Source organism: Hylaeus volcanicus, chromosome 1 (genome assembly GCF_026283585.1).
Source record: "Hylaeus volcanicus isolate JK05 chromosome 1, UHH_iyHylVolc1.0_haploid, whole genome shotgun sequence".
Taxonomy (NCBI): domain Eukaryota; kingdom Metazoa; phylum Arthropoda; class Insecta; order Hymenoptera; family Colletidae; genus Hylaeus; species Hylaeus volcanicus.
Genome location: NC_071976.1, coordinates 32,342,596 through 32,365,276, shown reverse-complemented (window position 1 = coordinate 32,365,276; position 22,681 = coordinate 32,342,596). Strand labels below are relative to the sequence as shown.

General features: G+C 47.5%; 1 protein-coding gene across 4 annotated transcripts in view; it reads left to right on the top strand.

Annotated features, from left to right (window-relative positions):
• Positions 1 to 278: 278 nt before the first annotated feature.
• LOC128885140 (protein Skeletor, isoforms B/C) overlaps positions 279 to 22,681 on the top strand; it is a 45,419-nt gene continuing 23,016 nt past the window's right edge. For 2 of the 4 annotated variants that reach the window (XM_054114350.1, XM_054139029.1), the window contains exons 1-2: positions 12,059 to 12,705; positions 14,472 to 14,650. In XM_054114350.1, coding sequence (XP_053970325.1) covers positions 14,584 to 14,650 — 67 coding nt within the window. In that variant the 5' untranslated portion in view covers positions 12,059 to 12,705; positions 14,472 to 14,583. Of the gene's footprint in view, positions 351 to 12,052; positions 12,706 to 14,471; positions 14,651 to 22,681 lie in introns of those variants that run through there. The other 2 variants (XM_054114262.1, XM_054139115.1) reach the window with 2 other exon arrangements.

Below are 22,681 nucleotides of genomic sequence, written 5' to 3'. Positions count from 1 at the left end.
CAATGCTAGTTCGCGGAGAGAAAAAGTTTCGAGTTTGAAATAGAACGATACATCGCGTTAAGCGCGAAAGGGGTCGTTCGACTGGTTGATCCACGAAATAAATTTTGGAAATAAATCGATGTACGGTGTTTTTCGTTCGTCGTCTGTCGTTCGAATAGAATTTCGTTTATCGTTGCACATCGGCGAGGCGAATGTGATTCGCGTGTTCGGCACTGTGATGGGAAAATTCGATTAAAGTTGACGCGCATGGGCCGAAGGAAATACTGTTTTCTCAAATTTCCCAGAGTCTGTCAGGTGGCACCACGGCGTTCACCGGTACGCATTACGGAGCAGTGCGATCGCTTTTTTAGGTTATAAAAATACGAAAAGCCTAGACTTTGTCCCCGCGTAGAGATAAATTATTGTCAAACGTAAAGACAAAGGTGGCCCGTTTTGTCGTGCTTGCCCTCCGTGAGATTTCGTGAGTGCTTTGAGCTGTGGCGGCCGGTGAGATGGCTGTCTCTCTCTGTTTCTACCTTCTTACTGTTTCTTTCCATATATTTGTCTTTCTTTCCTTTCTCTTTATCTGGTGTTTTTCTAGATGTTCCGCTGAATAGATGTTCTCGAATACTGTATATCGTCGTTGTATAGAAAATTACGCGTGCTACGTGTGCCATACCGTGTACACGCGACGCTTAAAGGGCCAGCTCGATTATCTGGAACGTACTCGGATATAATTCGATCGAAATTCATATTACTCGAGAGCAGCATGTATTCTACCTTCTTTGTTCTTCGTCTAAAGTAAAGACAATATTATTTTTTAGCATTGAATTTAATTAGATGCTTGCCAAGTGTTGTACGATAAGATATAGACAATTCCTACCCAACGATTAACCGTGTTTCAATGTAATAACATATGTTTCGACGCTCTCCAGCGTTGACGATCGCGGCATAGAAAAATCTCGAGTAAAACGATCGTTCTCTCATTCCTCCCGCGGATTTCTGCAATCGTGAATCGAGGTATTCCTGGCCGTCCTGTATACACATATCAAAAAGGAATGTTTTTCATTTTGGCTGCTCGGTGTTTATTTAGCGCTGCTCCATAGCATAACTGTCTCGCCCGCCTTGATCTGTCCTTGTCTGCGTTTCGTTTCCTGCTCTTTGCATCCCCCGCGATTACGGTTGTTCCTCGCTCCGTGGGACTGTTTTTTATCAATAATTTTCTTCCGATATTCGTCATCGCGATAGCCCACGAAAATGTGAGATATTTTTCATTTCGATCACGGTTTCGGGAACTCCGTCGACAATCGCGAACCCTTCCCGAAATGCGGATCGAACGCGATTACCGATTAATTGTCGTCGTTACTCTCCTGCACTCTAACTCGATAGCCCGCTGCCGATAACGCACAAACCGTCGAATCTTGTTTGATACGTCCCAGAAGGAAAACCGAGCATGCATTCGCGATTCGCGATTAACGATAGACGATAGACCCTAAGGACCACGTTATGGTTTTGGATTGTCAGCTCGAGAGGGTTGGTTTATTGATTTCTCCTCGCTGTTTTCTTAGATGGTCTCGTTACGCGTTGCTCCGTTCGGAATTAGGCCAAGATTCAAATGACTCGTTCCTAACATTCGTTCGACCCTTTATCTGCGCTACTTAAATTTATACAAACCACCACTACGCATAAGATAATTGTCACTTTTCGTGCAAGATCGCGCAAGTTTTTTCTCGCAGGTAAAGGGTTAGGAACGCGTACAGAGTATGGATTGATTTCAAAAATCTATTGGTCGCGCAGGTTTCGGAATCTGGGGAAAATTTTGTGTAACGCTGCCGCGAGGATGAGAGTTAATCGTTTATCGATTTCGCACGATTTTGAATGTGCTGTCCTAGCCTGTTCTATGCTGTTGCACTATTGGGCGACGTAATTCGCTCGTATCGGTATACGGCAACTCTGTTCTGGCCGTTTTGGTGTGCGTATTACGATGCGATAGATTGTAGCTGATAGATGTTATTATAGAGAACAGTACGTAAGTATTTAAGCATCTCTACATGCTACGAAAAGGTTTATATCTTTGATTACGTCGTATAAATCTGTACGCTTCACTCGCAACGATTACATCCCGACAATAAAATTAAATCAAAACATTGGTCCAACGACGTATCGTAGCTTACGATAAAATGTCGCTGTACCGAGTAGTTCTCGCAGTCCTTTTTTTTTCTCATGGGGTGAGAATTACAGGGCGAAACGAATGAAATTAAGCCATACGGTTATATCGCAGGGGTGTGCTCAGCTCGATGCGCGGCGCAACTGGTTGATTTATCGGTGCTTTCGCGTAGCGAAAACCAGCAAGAAGGCCGAATTGGATTACGCTACGTGCACAAATTGCTTTATTCAAATGCAATTTAGGGGTCGCGCGTCTTTCGCAGACTGCAAAAGAGAGTTTAAAGAGGCCATTGTGTCAGGCATCGTTTCTCGCGTGTACGCGAACCTATCTATCGATTTCTTTTTCGTTTTTTCTCTTAAACTCTCGACGTCGAGCCTTCAATAACGATTTCAAAAAATATGTTCGAGTGATGGGAGTTCGCGGATAGATCGTTCCCTCGCGTAACGCGCGGCGAATTTTGTGAAAATCGAGACGAGTTAATCGACTTTCGTTGCCATCGGTCCGTCAAAGCCCATGTGGGTGGTCCGTTCCGGCTCGACCTTTCGTAAACGGGTTCTCGTAGGTGGACGTCAAAATTATCTTAGCTTGACGTATATGCATGGCATTAGTGCCCCTTTTCGCGGGGGTTGAACGTCGGGGTCTGACGCGTGTCGCAACACGTCGCGATCGAATGCGTGGGCGAAGCTTTGCTTTCGTCGACGAAAATCTTTTACTCTCGAGACTCTTCGACGTACAAATGTCATCCGATACTTGCGGAAGGTATTTTTAGTAACCATTGCGCTAATACTCTGTACTCGAGTCGAGGGGTTGAAGATCGCAGCTTAACGTCGGTCGGAATAAATATATCTCCGCTCTTTTCAAACGTTAAGAGGCACTCGAGCGAATCACGAGTCACCGCGAGAGAATAGCAAAGGTTCCTCTTTTCGAATCTGGCTCTACCAAACCGTTCCAAGGGCTACGTTTAAGCTACGATTTATTTAAGCGGTAAGCACCCTCGGCCGCGTAATATCGTAACGTGATTCCGTGCTTTTCCGTTTCTTGACGTCCACGATGCTCGGGCTTGGGTGATCCTAAACTGTTTGCCGCGTGAGGAAACGAGCTTGGGCAAGGCCGATGGGAGGGTGGAGGTGCGTAGTTTTCGGTGATTTCGATGATCGACTGTTCGAGGGTAGTGCTGGAGTCTTGTATTAAAAATAATTTAACGAGGTTACTTTGCTATCTTCCATCAACGCACGATATCTGATTTCAAAGACGGAAATACTACATTTGCAAATTAACCTCTGGTTAGCATTCTTTACCCTCTTCGATGAAAGCTTATCAGAATATACGAGTAACGAGATTTTTGCTTTGTGCTCGCCGAGAAGTCGACGGGTCGAACTTACTCGGTGGCCCGATATAATACAACTTTTCACTAGATTTCACTTTTGCTAAGTCTTACTTAGCCAAGGGATGATATTATTCGCTGTCGTTTGTATCACCGTGGAAACTTGGCCCATTTCCCGCGCTGCAAATCATTTCAGTACGTAGCACGATTTAATGGCAGCAGCCCCTAAAGCTGGTGAATATTCTGTCGCGGATAAAGAGGAGCCCGAAGCGTTGTCGCGACGTAACTCCTGGCTAAACGGTAAATTCAATTCGATCGGAGTTAGTGAACGCATTATTTTCAACCCACGCTGTTCAACCGTTCGCGGTTAAACGGAAAAGGGAAAATATTTCACGTATTCGACATATAGCATCTTTCTAGTCGCGCCTATTAAAGTTCTTCTCGCTTTCGAAGCCACCGCGACGGATTGGGAATATCGAGTTAGTCTTTTCCGCCGTGACGTTGCAGGATCTTCATCTTCATCCTCTTCGGTTGGTTTTCCCTCGAAGAAGGCAAACGTCGTTTCCCGTTGTACATACCGTCTCTATCGTTTTATCGACTCTCCCGTTCGGATGGGAATTGAAGTCGATCCGGAGCATTATTATTCACGGAACGTTGCCGCGAGTGCAAGTAAGAAGCGTAAACCCCAGCTATTCACGAATGGTAGTTCCGACCAGTGCCGATGGTCTGTAATATTTACCTACGACGAAAATTACGACGAGTAGAATACGATCGTTATCGAGTTTCGACGACGATAATCATTAATCATACCGTGCTTGAATGGAACAAGAAGGAGAGAGAAGTCTAATAACTTGCTCTCACAAGACAGAATAGGCTTGCACGGTGAATGGAGGTAAGGCGTCGTATTACGCCAATGTTCCGAAAGAGAAATCCTCCTTATAATGTTGGACTGTTATGCAAGGAAGGCTCGAGCCGTGTATAATGCCATTGTATCGTCGGTATAATAGGGCTATTAAATTCGCAACACGAATATCGTTGGACGATAAAAATACTCGCGATCGTTTATTACAGTTTCCCGCGCTATTCGACGAATTTCACGAATTCTTTCGAGAATAAAGAGAGGATAACGCTTGGCCTTGATTTCAGCATGTACAATGCCAACGAATTTCTATGGTTAATTAACGATTCCGCATAGGAAAAGTTTCGATATTACTCGCGATATGCTCGATCCCGTCACCGACCGGGAACCAGGACTACCGACGATACAGAGGAACTAATTCGATAGCGTTTTGGGTCATCCAGGGCCGCACGGGAAAGGAAAGAGCCCCCGAAGGTTGCGTCCTACTTCCAACGTCGACGTCGCGACGTTCGGGTGGGAGTGCAACAGAAAGCAACGGGTAGGATAAGGACTGGGTGGATCTACGGGTGGGAGAGGGAAAAAACTCTACCGCGAGAGAAAACCGAATCAATAAACCTACGATCTCGCCTCCAGCCTCCTGCCTTCTCCTGCCTTGCACCTACTTATGTAACTAGGCGAGCAGTTACGACCCTTCGAACTGCATGCTTGCATTAATGGGCCGACCGAGGCACTGCGAATTACCCTGCCGGTCGGATAATTAATTAGCCAGGGGATCCTTTGGCTTCGGATGTTGATGCGGAACTCTCTGCATTCTCTCAACGTTTCTCCAGGCGTCTGTAATTATTCTTCGTAAATTCGTTACGTTCTTTCTTCGTCGGCTCGTATCGTTTATTAGTTATAAACCGAGGGTTGTTCTCGACAAATTTTTCTGCTACCTTTCAACGAGATTTTGGTTTTTCCTTTAAAGTTCGTACCAAAGACCGTTTACCGAGGCGTTTCGAACGAATTCTCGGAGAAGTTCGGAGCGTTCTCTTCCGAAATCAAAGGGAGCGGGTAACATCCCGAAGGTGTCCGGACAATGACCGATTTCATATCGCTCCCTCGCTGACGATAGACAAGGGGTGTGCGTAGCCCCGAGCAGCAATTTGATTATGTAGCGTTTACGATCTTGTGTGTTTGATGATGATCAATTAGGACGGAGCCCGTACGTCGAATGAAATTTGCGATATCGAATTTCTCGGTTATCTTTTATCTCGAACCATCGTATCGACAGGTTTCGGATGTAAAGCAGAAGGGACGGTAGGGTTGGAAAATCGAGAATTTGTTCCAATGCAAATTCGATCGTGTCGAGGCCCGGCGTTACTTCATTTTCTGCTCGGACAATTACTGTAATTCACGTGCAGCCAGACACCGTGGCAATTGTTACTCCTCTTTGTTTCCCCGAGACATTGTTCTCTCATTACGGCAGGATGTCACGAGGTTTCGATTTCCGCAGTACATTTAAATCCTTCTACTTCTCATTCGATAGCTTGTTAGCTTTAGCTCCCGCCCGCGGCCCAAGTAATTACCGAGCCGCGCTCCTCGAATTATTTTCCAAGATAAACCCCGAGACGGATGATTGCGCCTCGTGATTTCAGATGTCGCTTGTTGGAATAATACAATATTTTCTTGCAAATTAACATTCCCAAAGGGGAACGAATGAAACGATTAACATTCACAGGATCGAGGTTTAAACGTTTATCAATATCGTCTTCTATTCATCCTATTCAGTTTCGATCTTTCGAAAATTTGATTAACGCGTGCGATGATTTTACGATTCGCATAAAATTGTCCGGCTACCTTAATGGCGAGAAAAATGCGCTCGTTTGCGATGAAACGAGAGGAGAAGAAAAGGGAACGGAGCGCAAGGCCGAGGCACAATGCTGTCTGCCTTGAATTTTGATTGGAGCGTTCATTGTCTTCTACCTCTTAACTATCTTTATAATACAGGCCTCCTTTTCTCCAGTACTCCTATACGCATACCCCTAAACGCACGATTGCGTATGCACGAATTATATTCAGATCCGCAGATCTTCTCAATAACGACGCGCAATTAAAAGCAACGACCGAGATCGACGTAACGATCGCCAACGAAATATACGAAAACAACTTTCGAGTTTCCTTTACGTTTAAAGAAAAGTATGTCGAAATATCAACTTTCTTCTTGAGCCTTCCAAAATTAAACTTATGTTTGCAAACGAACAACACGGTTCGAGGAAATTGGGAAGAGAATTTGAGAACAGCTCCGCTTTTGTTCCTGGATCGAACGAAATATTTGGTTAGCCATATCGTCCACAGTCTGTTACACAAATACAGTGGCCACGTGCCGCGAGATGAACTTCAAAAGACTGCCTACGGTGGGAAGATATTAAACTTGGAACATAATACTCGCTCCCGTTCCGACTGGGAGCGTGTAACCAACGGAAACTTCGGGAAAGAATGCGAAAAATTGCGTTCCGTTTCTTCCGTCGACTTTGATCGTGAAAGCGAACGATGCAAATTTTCGCGAATTTCGTCTGGGTCTGTAAAAGCAGTAAGATGCGACGAGAAATGCCCGGGTCGTTCCGTGCCGAGTTGAAATTACTCGAAAATTTCGTCTGCTTCGTTTCCTCACGGCGTGAAAATATCATTTTCGAATCGTACCGTCGGTGGAAGCGGTTCGGAAATCGCGCGGCAAAGCCCGAGGTACGTCGACGTCGTGGCTCGCGAGCGTGAAAAAGGAACAGATTGCCAGGTAGAAGTAAATAAAGACAAAGGGTTCGAAAAGGGAGTGAGACCGAAGGGGAGGGAGGAGGAATCGTGCTCGCGCGCGCGCGCGTGTACGTGGCGGAAAAGAGCTTTTCAAGGAAGCGACGTGTGCGCGGGAAACGCGGGAGCTCGTGTGTCGACTGACTGTGGACAAAAGCGTGGCTCGAGCTTTTTTTAATTGTGTCCCTCCTACACCTGCTCCCCGGGCTGTCCCATTCACTCCCACCGTCCCGACACCTTCCACGTGGCCCCATTATCTTTTTTTTTTTATTTCGTCCTTCCTGAATCGGCTCGGTTTTATCGGAGTATCGCTCGACTTACCCCAAGGACGGCCGTATCGTCCGTGAAACCGGGACGGATTTCTACGGATTCTCCGATCAGGGCGAAGAGCACGAGGGGAGGAACGGTGACGCGTGAATCGTCGAGATAGAATTTTATTTTCCATAGCCGTGCTATTTGTGCTAGTACGTTGCGAACGGACTGAAAGACGATACCGAGAGCTCCCCCCTCTCAGCGTGAGAGGAAAACGTCGAATCGTGGGTACTCGGAGCGTAATCTTCGCGGACGTTCGATTTTCGACGCTTCGATTCCCCGGTTATCGCGACACGTTGTTTCACTTCGGAACAATGATCGAAGGATTTCGTTCTTTGCCGAACTATAAAGTTCCCTATCCGCGAGCCGAGCGTTCCTGGTAGCGAACGCAATCGTACAAATGCTCCGTCTTGCGAATACAAGGAATTAATTCGGCAGCCAGGAGATGCAACCTTGTTCCGATCCTCGGGCAACCCGATATTTTGTCGAGGTACGAGACTTTCCGCTCGCATCCTTGAGAGGGAACGCGCGACGGGAACGAGTAATTTGAAATTCAGCCTCGTCCTTTCTTACATCGCACGAACGAGCTCGCCTTCCATTGAAGAAAAGAAAGCGACGGAGAGGAAAGTCAGTGGTCAGGTAGAACCGAGAAAGATAGACGGTGGAACGAGGGGGTTAGATACGTTATTACTTTTTTTCCCGCGCGAAACCGATACGGACAGCGACGAAATGATGATGCGATTTCCTCCCGGAGGAAACAAATTTACGAAACCTCGAGTAACCGGCTCGCGGGAATCGAGGAACTGCCGGTTTATCGACGTGCGGTTGGTCGTGCGAGAATTTCCCGTGTCTCGGATCGGGGAGAAAGGGAATGGACGATCGGTCGCGTACAAAAGTTGTCGCGATGGCGGGACCAGCTTCCGATCATAAAGAAATTATGCAAACGAACGAGAGCTTCGAAGGGGAAACCTCGTTTCGACGAAATTCAATTCCTATTGTTCTTTATACTCCATTTGGACATGGATAAATAAACAAATATTAAAGATATTCTCCCACGGAGAAGAAAGATCGGCCAGGCGTCTCCAAAATCGATGCTCTCGAAAACTAGAACTCGTTTTCCGCCTAGTTTTTCCATGTAGAATCGTCGGGTGGTACCGATGCGTTACGAGGCACCTCGTATATAGTCGAAAAGTTCATTTCTCATTGAAATACCGCCATATTTCCCACCACGCCAATGCATTACGTGCGCATAGCTGACTAAGATCCACAATTCAGCTCGGTACCGCTAAGAAGCAAATCGCGGCATGCACTTTCTGTGAGTCGAATTGGAAATAATGCGAGAAACGAGACTCGCCGCGCCTGGGGACCATTTTATCGTCGATTTTAACATTCCGATAGCTGACAAATCTCTCGCGTCTCGAGACGGTCCATGCCGACGTTCGTATATTTCTTTGCGATACGCGTCGCTCTGAAATTTCACACGTTACGATTCGTCATTTTTTTTTTTCTCTTTTGACCAGATGAATTCGAGTATGCCCGAAGCACTTACCTTTAAGAGGCCTCCGCGTTCCTTTTATTTCGAATCCTTAAAATTTCGTTTAACCGTTCCGATAGAAAAAGGCGTTCGACAACCGATCGATTTAGGACACACCGGCGATCTACGTCCGCGTGTATCACGAAATTAAATCAGAAGCACGGTTTGCTGTCTATCAATCCTGGTCCACTCGGATATACGTATTCGATACGAGCCACGAAAATACGCATCGGCGTGTCCTTCTAGATATTCTGTTACGCGGTTATTATCTGTCGTTGCTCAATAATGGCATATGTTTAATTAAATCGTGGCGTGATTGAAATCAGATGGGACGCTCTCGATTTTAACGAACCTGTCAGCCTCGTCATTTTATGATGCAGCCACTCGATATTCGTTTCCGTTCGATCGGACCGCTCGAACGCGTTATTGTTTCGTTGTGTCTTTTCAAGCGAGAAACATTATCGGTCAAACTATTTTCTTTCCGATCGTTAGATATTTGCTCGACCGAAGAAGAAACGATCTCCGTAACGCGATCATTCGGTAGACATCTCTGGACTAAATCGTTTCTACGGTGAGCTTGTTTAAAAAAAAAAAAAAAAAAAAAGTAACATCGGTGCGCGAATAATAGCCGCATCCAGATTTCCCCTGTCTTAAATTCATCGTAACCAATTACAGCGCGACCGATCGTCAACGAAATCAATTAATTTTATGTGCTGCGTTCTATTTGCCGCGCATGGATTGCCATCGATTATCCGTTGCTCTGGATAGCTACGAGGTATTCCTCTGGGATGGAAAAAATCGTTGCGGGGAAAAAAAGCGGTTGCAGGCCGTGTTAAAAGCAACAATTTTATCGACCACGAAGTCATCGTGTCCCGGACATACTTAAAGTTCGCGTAAACGACCGGGGAAAGCTGGCTGCAGCGTAGCTGATCGTGGTATCGCGCGATACACACAGTCGAGAAACGTTTAAACGATAGTAACGACGGCGAAACGGCGATTCTCTTACACGGTAATTAACGCTGCTCGACCAGACGATCTTTAACGAATCGACCTCGTAACGACACGGAACTTGCACGTTGCAATTGCTCCGTTATCGAGAGACTTTCGCGGATCATCGTCTCTTCGAATCGAACCGCGATAGAAACGACGAGACGTTAACGTTTGCGTCGTTTTCGGCGTTTCGTTCTCCTTTTTACCCCGTCATCAACGAGAGTGAAGATCCACGGATTCGACGCATACGAGAAAAAAAACGAGGAAGAGATTTTTATCGGAAACGAAAATTGCAGAGGAGTGCGTTTGAAGGGCGATTAAGCGATCGAAAGGGCTATCGCTCGCTCGTTGCCGTGCGTGAGCATTCAGCAGCGCGCATCGGTCGACTCATCGGAGCTTGCTTATATCACCATTTTCGGAAAGCTGTACGAGACACGCCCATTCGAGCGAGGAGCTTCAGCGGCCACTCTGCACCAACACCCTGAAATTTGGCCTTTTTTGTTTTACGATAGCTCTCCTCTGCCTCCTGGATTATTTCTATATTTTAATCCCCTCTTTGTCTTTTCATATGCTGCCCATAAACTGTTTCTTTTCTCCCTTTTTCTTTGAATGCTCCACGTTTCCCCGAAATTAGCGTCGTTTCCCTTTCGGATCAATTACAATTATTATTTTTCTCTTGCTCTCAATTTTTCCCCTGGACTTTTTTGTCTCTTAATTCCTACCTCCACCCCTCCGTTTGCACCGTTTCGTCGTCTCGGCCACCCTCCTCCGCGAATACCAACGCGGCCGAGGAAACAGATAAAGCCGTTGAGCTGATTTCGAATTCTTTGCTGAGACAACGAAATCGTATTACATTCATTAAAGGCTACGAGCTGGCTAAGAACGCAAAACACGAGGGAGCGAGTCGCATCGCCGGGTACGCCGGAAACGTATCGAAGGACGAGGGATGCAGAGGTCCGAACCGGCTGAGACAGGCCAGAAGGAGAGAGCGAAAACTCTAACCGCGGTTTGCTACAAGAAGGCACTAGCTGCAGTTGCAGCTGCAAAAGGCCACCCTCCTCTTTTCGTCTGACCTCGCTTCCTGGTGCTCCGCCGAAATCCTCGACGTGCTTGCGGTCCGTTCCTCCTAGTTCAAATTTCGTCTACGTCTACCTAGCGATAGCGTCGATCCGATGATTCGCAATATCTTACGGAACGACGTTTGACTTTAACGGTGACATTTTCCGACGTGGAACAAAAATCAGCATCGACGAGAGTAGCTTTCAGCCGACGAACACTTTTCTCGAACTTTGGCCTATTCGAAGGACGTAGGTGGACAACGTTCGACAGCCTTGTGACGTATACGGTGGAGAATCTTGTAGCGATTACGGTATTCGCCGAATGCGTGGGAGATAGGTCGAACAGGCGCGCGTAGGTTGAGCCAAAGGTTTCGCTTGCCGTTTCCAAAAACTATTAGCTTTCTCGTATTCGTACTTTCTCGTAGTCTACCGTATTCGAAGTTTGGAGTTTTGATACTTGCTCGTTCCGTAACCTGAGAAGGATCGGAAAGGATCGCGTCAAGAGTCGGATCGTCGATAGTAAAAATTCCGCTGAACGTTTACCCTCTTTCCGGTGGTAGCTGTTGGCCCGCGACTTGGCGATTTTTCAGCCGACCGGCCGATACGGAGTACCGTTCTCGATAACAATCGGCAGTCTCTGAGGTATCGATAAGTCGACGCGAGGGTATTGGTCCCATCGCTAGCGACGACCGTAGCCGTGTTAGGCAGGGGCTCTTCAGGTAACTAGGGTGGGGGTGAGATTGGGCGCAGAACCGGCGTCGGTAATGGTGACTACGTCGGGTGGTAGGTTCCGGGGGTGTTTGCAGGGCCAGGGGTAGAGGAGGAGGACGAGAGCGGCGAGAGGGTCGGCGGGGGTGCACCGCAAGCTCGAAAGTTGGGAAAAAGCCAAGGAAGGGGTTGTGCTTGGAGCACGGAACCGGTCGAGGGCGCAAGCTCGAGGTCGTCCCTGTGCCCTCCCACTCTGGCGCGCGATAGGTGGAGCTTCCCTGGCCGCCAATACATGTTCCGGAGCCGCGTACGCTACGTGCGTAACCCCCAGTCAGTCCTTCCACGTCCGAAAACGCGCGCTCCACGCACCCGGTGCGAGCGAGCGAGCTTAGCGCGGGTTCTCCCTGCTCTCTCTGCCGCGCTGCGCTGCGCCTAGCGTAGCTGAACAGGTTAGCCCCTCGTCGAACGGGATAATTCGTCGCCAGTTTCTCCTGTGCGCGGTTACCTGGTTCCCGTCGCGGTCAAACTATTCCTTCGTCGGGTCGCTCGTCGTTCCTCTCGTTTCGTCCCGGTTGCCCGCTTGCCATCGCGCGTACGACGCGGACTAGTCGCTCCGCGCTGCTTGCGATCGTCTCTTACGTTTCCCGTGTGTCCAGCTGCGCGCTTGCCAAGCTCTCCTTCGGGGTGTCGTATCGTTCCATTTTATGGCTCGAGTTGCCCCTTTCCTCGCTGGCTTTGCTCGCATTCCGCACAGCCAGGTGCCCTGACTGCTGCACCAACTTGCCTCGGAATCCTACTATTCGTTTTATTTCGTTGCGCGTTTACTTATCCTTTGCTCGGACTCTTTTGGGATGCATCGCACGGTGGTTGATACACGCCGATGAAACTTGTGACTCCTGCGATCAAATTTGAATAATCGAAGGGATGATTAGGGGAGCGACGAGGATACGAAATGCGGGATGAAGTGAGGAATCGTGACGGTGCAAGGTAAATAAGGCCTAACAGGAATACTTTGTGTAACTGAATCGTAAGATAAGTTCGGAAAGATACGGTGAGGAATAGAAAAATGTTCCCGATTGACGATTCTTCGCTCGTCGTTAACGACGGAGGAAATAATTACATGTAAAACTCGCGTTGCAGTGAATTCTTGTATTGGAAAATGTCCGGCGAATAGCGTCGGAAATAACGAACGTTACTCTTCGATCAACCGAACCGAAAATCGTGCACCGATTGAAATTGTTTCTCCGACCGATATGGAAATGCCAGTCGATTTTCGTGTGCTCTCGTCCGGTAGAAAGAGATTATACCGTAGCTGCAACGCTATTCAACAGGAAATACCACGGTGATGTGCAAACACTGTACCGCGTTTATGTTAACAGGAATCGTCGATGTAAAAGTAACGCGAAAATGGGCAAAACGTAGCGTATCAAAAGTATACTTTCCAAATGCTGCACTAGATGATATTTAACGTTCGTAAAAGATGGCGCGTTCGGTCTGACCCGGTACGTTCCATTTCTACTTCCCAGCGTTACCGCTCAGACACACGACTATCGAAATCCTGCTTCGCGATAATGTAACTAGACGTTGTGTATTTTCGCAAATGCACGAACAACGACCCACGAATCGCGTACCAATGGATATCAACCAGAACGTACATCTTTCTTTCCGTCGATGAAATCCGACGCGATCCTACCGATGGCATTTTAATTGTTCTAAGATTGCGTTGCGCGTTACTCTCTCCTCCGGTTTGTTCCACGAGACCAGGTTCGTAATACGCGCGAAGCGCATTCGAGCAGCGAAACTTTCGTGGCGCGTTAACCGATTAAAGTCAATGTCCACGTTCTCCATAATGTCTGAGCCAGTTAGCTTCGGGAATCCTACGATTTCGGAACTCTCCGAGATGTTACTCGTCGGTAGGTTTAATTCCACAGGGCCGACTCGGCCGGTTACCGAATAAAATCGACGATAGCGCGGTAGGTTTTCTAAAGGGAAACCATCGACGCGATGCCAATAGAAAGTAGCAGCAAGATTCGTGAGCGCTCGAGGTCGCGCGGACTGTACCTCACGTTTTTCAAAGCTGCCAGGCCACACGGGAAAGGTGTGCTACACGGCCACTCGCAAATTTCAGATCAGTCGACGTTGTCTCGGTCAATAGTCAACACGTTCCGCAAGACACCGTCGCCACTCGTTTCTCGATTTGTTCTCTACGCAGAGTTCCTTCGACGGGTCGATTTAAGTATCAACACGATTCGCTTTGGCTAGTTTCTTCTTGTGGTTGTTCGCATTCGATATTTTACTCGTCGACAAACGTTTGTCTTGTACATTCTCCTCTCGTTACGCGACACAGAGTTGTTCCAATTAAATATAGAAAGGAAGTCGATACTCTTTACGACCTCGACTTCGAATAACTCGCAAATTGGAATTCAAAACGCGTGTACTCTATACAAGCTATCCTCTAGATTATAATTTTCTGTACCGACTACCTTCGTTTTTGATACGATTAGTCATACATTCTATTCCCGAATTTGAAAGGAAAAGACAGTCGAGGGTTCGAGAAGAAGGTCACGATTCACGAACGGAATATTTCGAAGGATACTCGAGCAACGCATCGCGCCGTCCGTTCTAAAAAACAAAGGTTTTCTGACCGCGACGCAGTTCGGAGCATGTAAAAGATAAAGAAAAAGAGCGGGCCACCGCAGGCGGAAATTCGCGTGGATCGTCGAGTCTTCAACAGTGTTCCTTTCGAATTCCAGATCGAACATAAGTGCGCGCGTGTGGTTCGTGTGTGTATACATGTTCCATCATCCGAGCCAACGGTAAGCGGGAGAGAAGAGGACTCGGGCCAACAGAAGCCGGAACCGAAAAATGGATGCGACGTCACTGCGACTCATTTCCGGACTGCTTTTGTTCGCCTACACCACGTCACACTCTGGTAAGTCATTTTGCTTAATAAAGCTACTCTCGGTCCGCGTCCCCGTGTGTGCGAGGACGCTTGTTGTGCTTGGCCCATTGTGACACGAAACCACCTAGTTACGCTAGTTAACGAACACAACAGCGAAACGCATCTATGCTTCGCGTACGGTTCTTGGCATGCTTGAAACGTTTAGATCGATGCAACGCGTTCGGGTTAGAGTGAAACGCATATATCTTAGAAGCTTTAACGAAAGAGGGGGATTTAAAGAGAATTTTGACCATCCTCGAGTTAACCAAATCACATCTGCGATAGTCTTAGACGCAAACGAATCTCGAGTAAGCTCTTTCGAACGGTCTATCGGTTACGTAACGAGCGATTGTGTAAGAGAAACATTTATTACCAATCGATGAACGTTACATAGTTGCGGTACGGTATTCCACTCGTTCGAATAAACAAATATAAATCGAACTGGTTACCGGTACTAAATATTTGACATATCTCCATGTTTATAAGACTTGAGCCTTGTTATTCAATCGCGCGCAAATTTACGGTTTAACTGTATGCGAGACGCGTAGCTCGTGTGAAAGTATGACGAGCCCAGACTTTCATGCGGTTACGTATCATTGGCAGCTGAAAAGAACGCCTGCGAGGGGTACCGACGATTCAAACAATTCCGTCCGTGTTACCGCGGTAGTGTAGCTAAAATATGTATAAAAAGCAATCATTGCAAAGAAAACATTTAAGGTAGATCCCTCGAATTCGTTCGTATACGATTGAGATTCTTGTCGGATGCGAACGATACGTGCTTCGATCGCGCAACGACACGAGTCGTCGGACGTTACAACAAAGGGAAAACTCGTCATCGACGATGAGGAATGCTCGCGGCGCTCGCCGAATCAACGACCTGTCGCCGAGAAACAGCATCTATGTACCGGCGGTGGCGGTTACGGTAATTTGGAAACTTTGAGCGATTTAGGCGGTAAATTACTAAGGGAAACGAGGACGTGGCTCTACGGACCGAGCCACCGCTGGAAAGACGCCGGCAAATGCGTCGCCGTAATTGCATAATGGCCCTGGTGTGTTCTCGTCGAGATACGAAGCCCTGGCCTGGTTTTTATTTGAGGACTTTCACTCCACGTCACAGACTCTTCCCTCCGTCTCTCTCTCTCTCTCTCTCTGTTCTCGTCCTACCACCTTGTCCCTGTCCTTACGCGTTTCCGTTTCTCTTTTTCTCGTCTTATCCCTTGCCGCCTTTATTTTTTTATCGGATTCTCCATCGATATCCTCGTAGTTGCGATCGAAACGATCAATTTCTCCGCGGAGAACGCAGGGCAGAGAGAACGCAGGGCAGAGAGAACGCCTAAATGTCGTTTTCGTAACGAATCGAGCGAGAGTGCAAGACGATCCGATAATCCTCGTGTATTCAAGACGAATCTCAATGACCGCTCCGAGGGCGGTTGCATCGGAGGCGATTTAATTGAAGCACCCGGTATAAGGAACTCCCCGGGACCGTTAGCCGGCATTAGTCGGCTTCAAGTACGGAATATTGTTTCTGGAGATCCCGCCGCTCAAATTGCTAGCATTTAGCAGCTTATCTGGATTATCGTTTCCCCGCGCACAGCCAGGGAGAAACGCTACCGTGGGGTAAAAACGCGAGATGAACGACCCGCGCTTTTCGAAATTCACTGCTTTCTCCCGAACGTGATTCTTTTTCTCCGGCGCGAGGGAAAGGATTACTCGGCGGAAAGGATTAGAGAAGCTTTTTTTTTCCTCCCCCGTTTCGTCTTCTCTCTATTTGGCTACTATAAAGGAAATAATTCCGTCCGAGGAAGCGTAAATTCGAATAAAATGAAACCCCCCTGCGATTTTTGATAAGCCGATTCAAGCCGAAGAAACTCTAATTTGGATTATTAACCGAAAGTATCTTGGCTGCTCGTAAACGTGAAATAAATACAGACGGAAAATAGAGAGAAGAAGGGAGAGAGAGAGAGAGAGAGAGAGGTAGAGATGGCGAATGCGCACATGTAGTTTCCAATAAAGCTCCGCTCGAGTGCTCGATCGGCACTCGACGGATCTCGAATCGAACAATAACCTCATGGTACGTCTATCTGAAATAACCCATAAGGTCACTCGAGTGTACATCTATATAGAGGCGGTAATGCTTCGTAGCACAGTTGCGAGTATCCTCTGTACAAGTATCAAAGGGTCAGCAGTCCGGTTCGATTGTGTCTGGTTCACAAGCTTACAGATTACCGGACACTTGTCGCTCGGCAACGCGACGCTTGTCGCGTCTAATCCACGGATGTTTCCGCTACGTTTTTCTTCGATTATATTTTTTTTTCACTACTACGACGAGTCCCGAGATAGAAACCTCCAACACGGATGAACGTTCCTTCAGCGCTCACGCGTGATCGCCAAGTTGCAGCGTCCATTCGTTACAAAAGTAACCGAGCAATTTTTCTCTCCTTTTTTTTTTTTTATCTTGGTTTCCCGTGGGATTACTTCCGGTTCAACGAATCCCGCTCAGCCGGGTTCAATCTCCGTACTCTGTGTCAGATTACAGAGTACTCGCCGTAGTAACATCTATAGTAACACGTGTGTAGTATGTAAACTTGTGGTGCGCGTGCGCACTCGCGGACCAGAGCTTCCATATGCATTGCCGTGGGCTGTTACACTGACCGAGGGATGAACTGCATCCCTGTGGGTTCGATGCATATAAAGGGCGACGATTTCTTTCTTTCGTTCGACGGAAAATTGTAACGCGACAAATAGAATACTTTATAAATAGAATATTCTACAATGTTTTATATAAAGCGAATACTGTGGGAAATTATGCTCTATGGTAAGCAGAAGTGCATAGAAAAGAAGTCGGACGATATTAGCTAAAAAAAAAAAATTGTGAAAAGCAACCCTACCGGTCGTGCGTCTAAACGAGATTGAGCTACGAAGCGTCGTACACCCCGGATCTTAACTAACCCCCACAGGCGACGCGCGCCGGTGGATGGGTCGTCGGTGGTGTCCCCACTACGGTTTTCGTCGGTAGTGGGGCAACTTTTCACCACGACGCGTACTACGAGACACCCCACCATCCCTACGCTTCTATGAAAGTAGAATAGGTCAGCCGGACACTCTCAATCAACCTTGTACTTACCACTATTCCTATTTCCTATACGTTTCGAAATTTTCAACCCCTCCCGACGCTTCTGCGAGTAACGCGTTAGCACCAGAATCCTCTGGTCGCCATCGTTACAATTTTATATTTCAAACGAGTCTAATCCGTCTTGCGACTCGATCGATTGTCTTAATTAAGTAAAAATTGCGTTCGAGGAATCGCTATGTAGCTTCGTCCTTTACCTCGACTCCCGATCTAGAACAATTACGTTCATTATTCTCGTTTCTCACACCTTGACACGAATCAAACGAATGCCCAACGGCATCCCATAGGCGGTAACGTCGGTCCTGGAATTCCATGTCGCGACATTCTCTCGTCCATGATCTAAATTACACGCGGACTTTTAATATACCGATTGTGTACATTACGCTAACTTGCTTCGATTAATTGAAATTCGAATGCGTCCAGAGGCGATCGTGCGATCAAAGATGGAGAATTGCGCGTGCAGGTGCGTACGCGGAGACAGGGCACTCCGAGTAATTGGAGTCGGTAACGGGTGTACATTTAATGCGTGTACTTGTTGCTTGCACGCCAGATGTGTGGCTCCCAGCGGAGCGTATACAGTGGTTCGAGCGACGAGTAAACGACGGCCACCCCGAAGTTCGTGGTTTACTGTTAATAGATGTAAACGACCAACTGAGGGTAAACCGAAGGGACTCGACGATCGGACGATTCTCAAATCGATTAACGGTTCCGCCCGTGGCCACTTGTGCGACGAAATCGAGTGATCGCGATATTAACGCGTCGACCGTCTGGATGGTATACCGTGGCGTGCAACCCTACACGCTGCGACTGCGATTTACGAAGAAAATTCGAAAAGCAAGACATCTGTATTCGTTACGAGAATCAAGATTCGTCTAGTTTCGATCCTTCTTATCGTTCATCCGTCTAGTTCGTCCCCTCGTCGAACACAAAAAGTTCAATTCCATTGTTGAATCGGTATCGCGCATTCACTGGTTGCCAATACAAAACGTTCGGTTTGCATTGTCAGGCGCTACAACCCCTATACCTTAATCTATCCGCAATCAAATGATCACCCGTCTCCCCAGGGATCCCTTTCTTCTTGCTTCATGCTATTTTCTTATCGACTCCTCGGGGAGAGGATAACCTGGAATCGCATCGCATCGTACGTCCGCCTATCCGATGGTAAAGTGAAATGAAAGCTGGAGTCAAAGAGCGCGGACGTATCAGGGAAACAATTTAACTAATGGAACGGTATTGCCCGTGGAAATCTATGATCGCGCCGGCGCGGCGCGCGTATGCATCTTTGCGCTACATTATCCGTGTCTTTCGTTGCTGCCCTTATCGTTATCGATGCCCGATTCCAATTTCTATCGTTGGATGATCTCGCTCGAAGAGGCGGACATCTTATAAAGAAGGATGTTTCGTATTTTTGAACATACAGATTCATCGACAGAGATAAAATATTTCAGATCAAGGAGTTCGATTTCAAACGCCGTTGTTTGCTGATAACCCGATTTTTTTCACCGGAAAATACTTAGTCTCTCGTTAATCGGAGGAAAAAGGAACAGATGCGCCGACACCCCGGCAACGAGATACTCGATTGGCTTCCTCTTGTCGACGGTATTGGATCCGAGTATAATTCGCACGTCTTCAGGGCGCATAATGCGTTGTTAGATGAACGCGTGACACGTGCTCCGACACGATGCCATTATCGACCGTCCTCGCACGTTTCTCATTGTCGCAATCGTCCCTCGTTTCCTGCTACGCGATTGTAAATTAACGCGTACGGAGTGATCGTATTTATTACCGCCTGTAGCCATCTTTTAATCAAACGCAAAGGAAATTTTACGAAGGATGGCGTAACGCGATTCGTCGTAAAATGAAATTTATTCTTTCGTACTTGGATCGACGGAACCGTGAGTCGCGATAGCTCCGTTAGAAACGCGTTGTCGAAATTGGCAACCAAACGTTTCGATATCAATGTAGCAGCGATCAAGGTGGCCGAAGGGGACGATATTACAGTGGCGTGTCTCGTTCCGTGTTTGAGTTCCACTGCGATATGAATGTCTCCCCATGGGGGTGTCGTCGCATATCGATTGGAATGAGGTGCTAGCTATGCGTGCGTGTGTGTACGCGTGTATGTTCGGTCCCGTGTCGAACAACCCTATATATCGCATCGCGAATTTGGTGGGAGTGCTAATGTAGAAAAGAGAAGGGCGACGATCGTGAATCGCGTTGTGAACGATGACACGGTCACCGCTGTTTCTGAACGATAATGGTATCGGCCGGGAGCATTTGTCACGTGCAGGCATTTGGACGCTAGCAGAAGCTACGAAGTCGCGTCGTCTAGCGTCGTCGACTAGTAATTTTTTAAATAACTAAGCGTGTCCACGTGTAGGTATATAAAACGATTATTAGGTTACCGGCTGATGGAATTACTTAAAAGCCCGTTCTCGATACTATCTAAAAGATAATGCTCCCTTCAAAGTTGCCATTACCCTAAGCTGGCTTTTAACGAGTATCCCGTTGATGAAAGATAGTATACCATCGTTGCCATGCATAAATAACTGTAAACATTATCGCTCGTTTGCAGTTATTTACCGATGAAATTATTGCGACGGGTCTTCTGCACAGCTCTATCTAAAAAAAAAAAAAAAAGAAAGAGAACTATCGATATCAGATTCGCGTAATATCAAGGCAAAAGTCGACGAGTTATTCGGGATGGGTTGTTTGAAACGACGTGGTCCGTATAATAAAGACGAAAAAACGTTTTTCTCCTCGAGTCGCGCCTGTATTTCGTACGCTGATCGTGTTTGTCGAGTACCTCGAGCCGCGGGGACCGTTCTCCTGGCATAACTTCTATTTCCCCGGAATCCCATTTCTTTTCCGCCCCGGCTCCCAGCGGAGAGTTAATCGTGCCGGATGGTGTCTCGATGTTTCTACCTCTCGCGCGACGCGAACGCTTGTATCGAGAACCGTAAAAGTGCCTCGAGTTCGTTTCACCCTTTACAAATGAGGCGCGAGAAACGCGATGTATCCTGCAGTGGGAGGAACGAGTCGCAGAGTCTGTTCGATATTGCGAACGGGGGTGAAGGGTGGTCTTAATGCATTTGGCGAGGTAGCTACGGTACGCATCACTAGCCACCCTTTATGCAAGCTCAGCACACCCTCTCCCTTCGCCCCCTTTCTCTTCGGCCCTTCCTTCGTCTCTCTTCTTCCTCTTCTTTTTCTTTTTTTTTTTACCTCTCCTCTCCTGTTTTCCTGTCCGCGTCTCTTCCTCTCGTCTCGTCTGTCCGTTGTCCTTTTATGCACCGACGAGATCTCTCTCAGCGTTTATCCTTCTCTCTTTGCTTCGCCCTTTCTTTGTATCCTTTATCACTCTCCGTTGTATTGTTTACGTTTCCTGGTCGTTGCGTTTTTGCCTCGTCCTAGCAGTGCCTCCCGTTTTTTCTTGGATTTCGCGATTTCGTTTCCTTCTCGAAGACTTGGTTGTTCACCCTCTACGCCTGTTTTTCCCTCTCTTCGGTCCCATGTACCTCCTGATCTCCTCTCCCGCGAGTATAATGGATCTAAAACGAAGCACCCGACCCCTTGGCTTTAATCTCTTAACGGGCAAACGACAAAAAAAAAATATCATTTGTATTCTTCTTAGAAGGCGGACAGAGGCTGCCTGGCTCGATCGATTAAGAGATTGCCTTGTCTACGACAATTATACGGATTAACCGGCAAGCGCCGATTGAATATACGGATTAAGAGGGTTCGTCCTTTCGGAGACTATCCATCGGTAACGAAGATTTACTCGCCGAAGCGGAATGAACGATACGTCCTCGCAATTCTATTTTAAACCCGTTAAACTCGGTAAGAACGGTCTCTTCGCGGGATGTATTTTTTTTTTTTTTTTTTTATGGATGTATCTTTAATTCAGCTAATCGTGCCTAGCGATCGAATAATTCCCAGGATCCACGGACATCCGGGTGTTTCATCTCGAATGCGGGCCTCCATCCCGCTAGTTTCGTTACTTTCGAGATCTTGCTAGTGTCGCAGCGACGCTCTCGGTCGGGAGCACTTAGAAAATCGATAAGCCCTGGCTCACTTGATCCGCCGTTGGCTGCTGCCAGGCCATATCTTGATTAAAATCAGTGCCGCCCGACGCGCTCTCCTTTCTTCACCCTTCTCGCCAAGATTCACCCCTCCGCTCGCGATGAATCCGGTTAGTCTCGTTAACGTCTTAAGTCACCGGCTCCTCCAGCCACCTTCTCAGTCTTCCTCTGCGCCACTTTCTCCTCTCGAGGACAATGGAACGTCGAGCTTCCTCGAAAACTTGTGCCGCCACTTCTGCTCTAACGCGTGTCCGATAAAATCGCCCCTCGACCTTGATTAAACGGAACCGTCGATGCATCCGGGAATCGTGCGCGCGCGCGCGCGCTGCCTTGCGATCTTTAGCACGGCTGATCCCTTTCTGTGTAACAAAAACAAACGAACGGTGCGATCACCGTCAAAGGTTAACAAAATTCTCAGAATCGAAAACAGTTTCTCCACGTGCGTCAAGTGTACGTTCTTCGAAAGTTGACGATACTTTCTTCGGCCAGTGGAACGACGCATTCCCATTAGGATCGGTTCGCGTGCATACGGTTCCGAGATCTCACGGTGTCTTGTTTGTTGTCCAACGAAGCCAACCGGCGAGATGAAAGTGAAAGTGCACGCATTTATAGGTCTAGTCGGTCACGTTCCGATCCGGTAGAAAACGGCTTGCTGACTCGCGTGTAAAATCGGATCGTATTCATTTTTTTGTGGTCTGATTATCCGTCGCTATTCCAGCGGGTTATTTCGGTCCCACGAAGCGAGGAGAGCGTTGCGAAATCAACTCGAGTAGTTTACCTAACGCGGCAACGAACCTAATACGCGTCAAACTA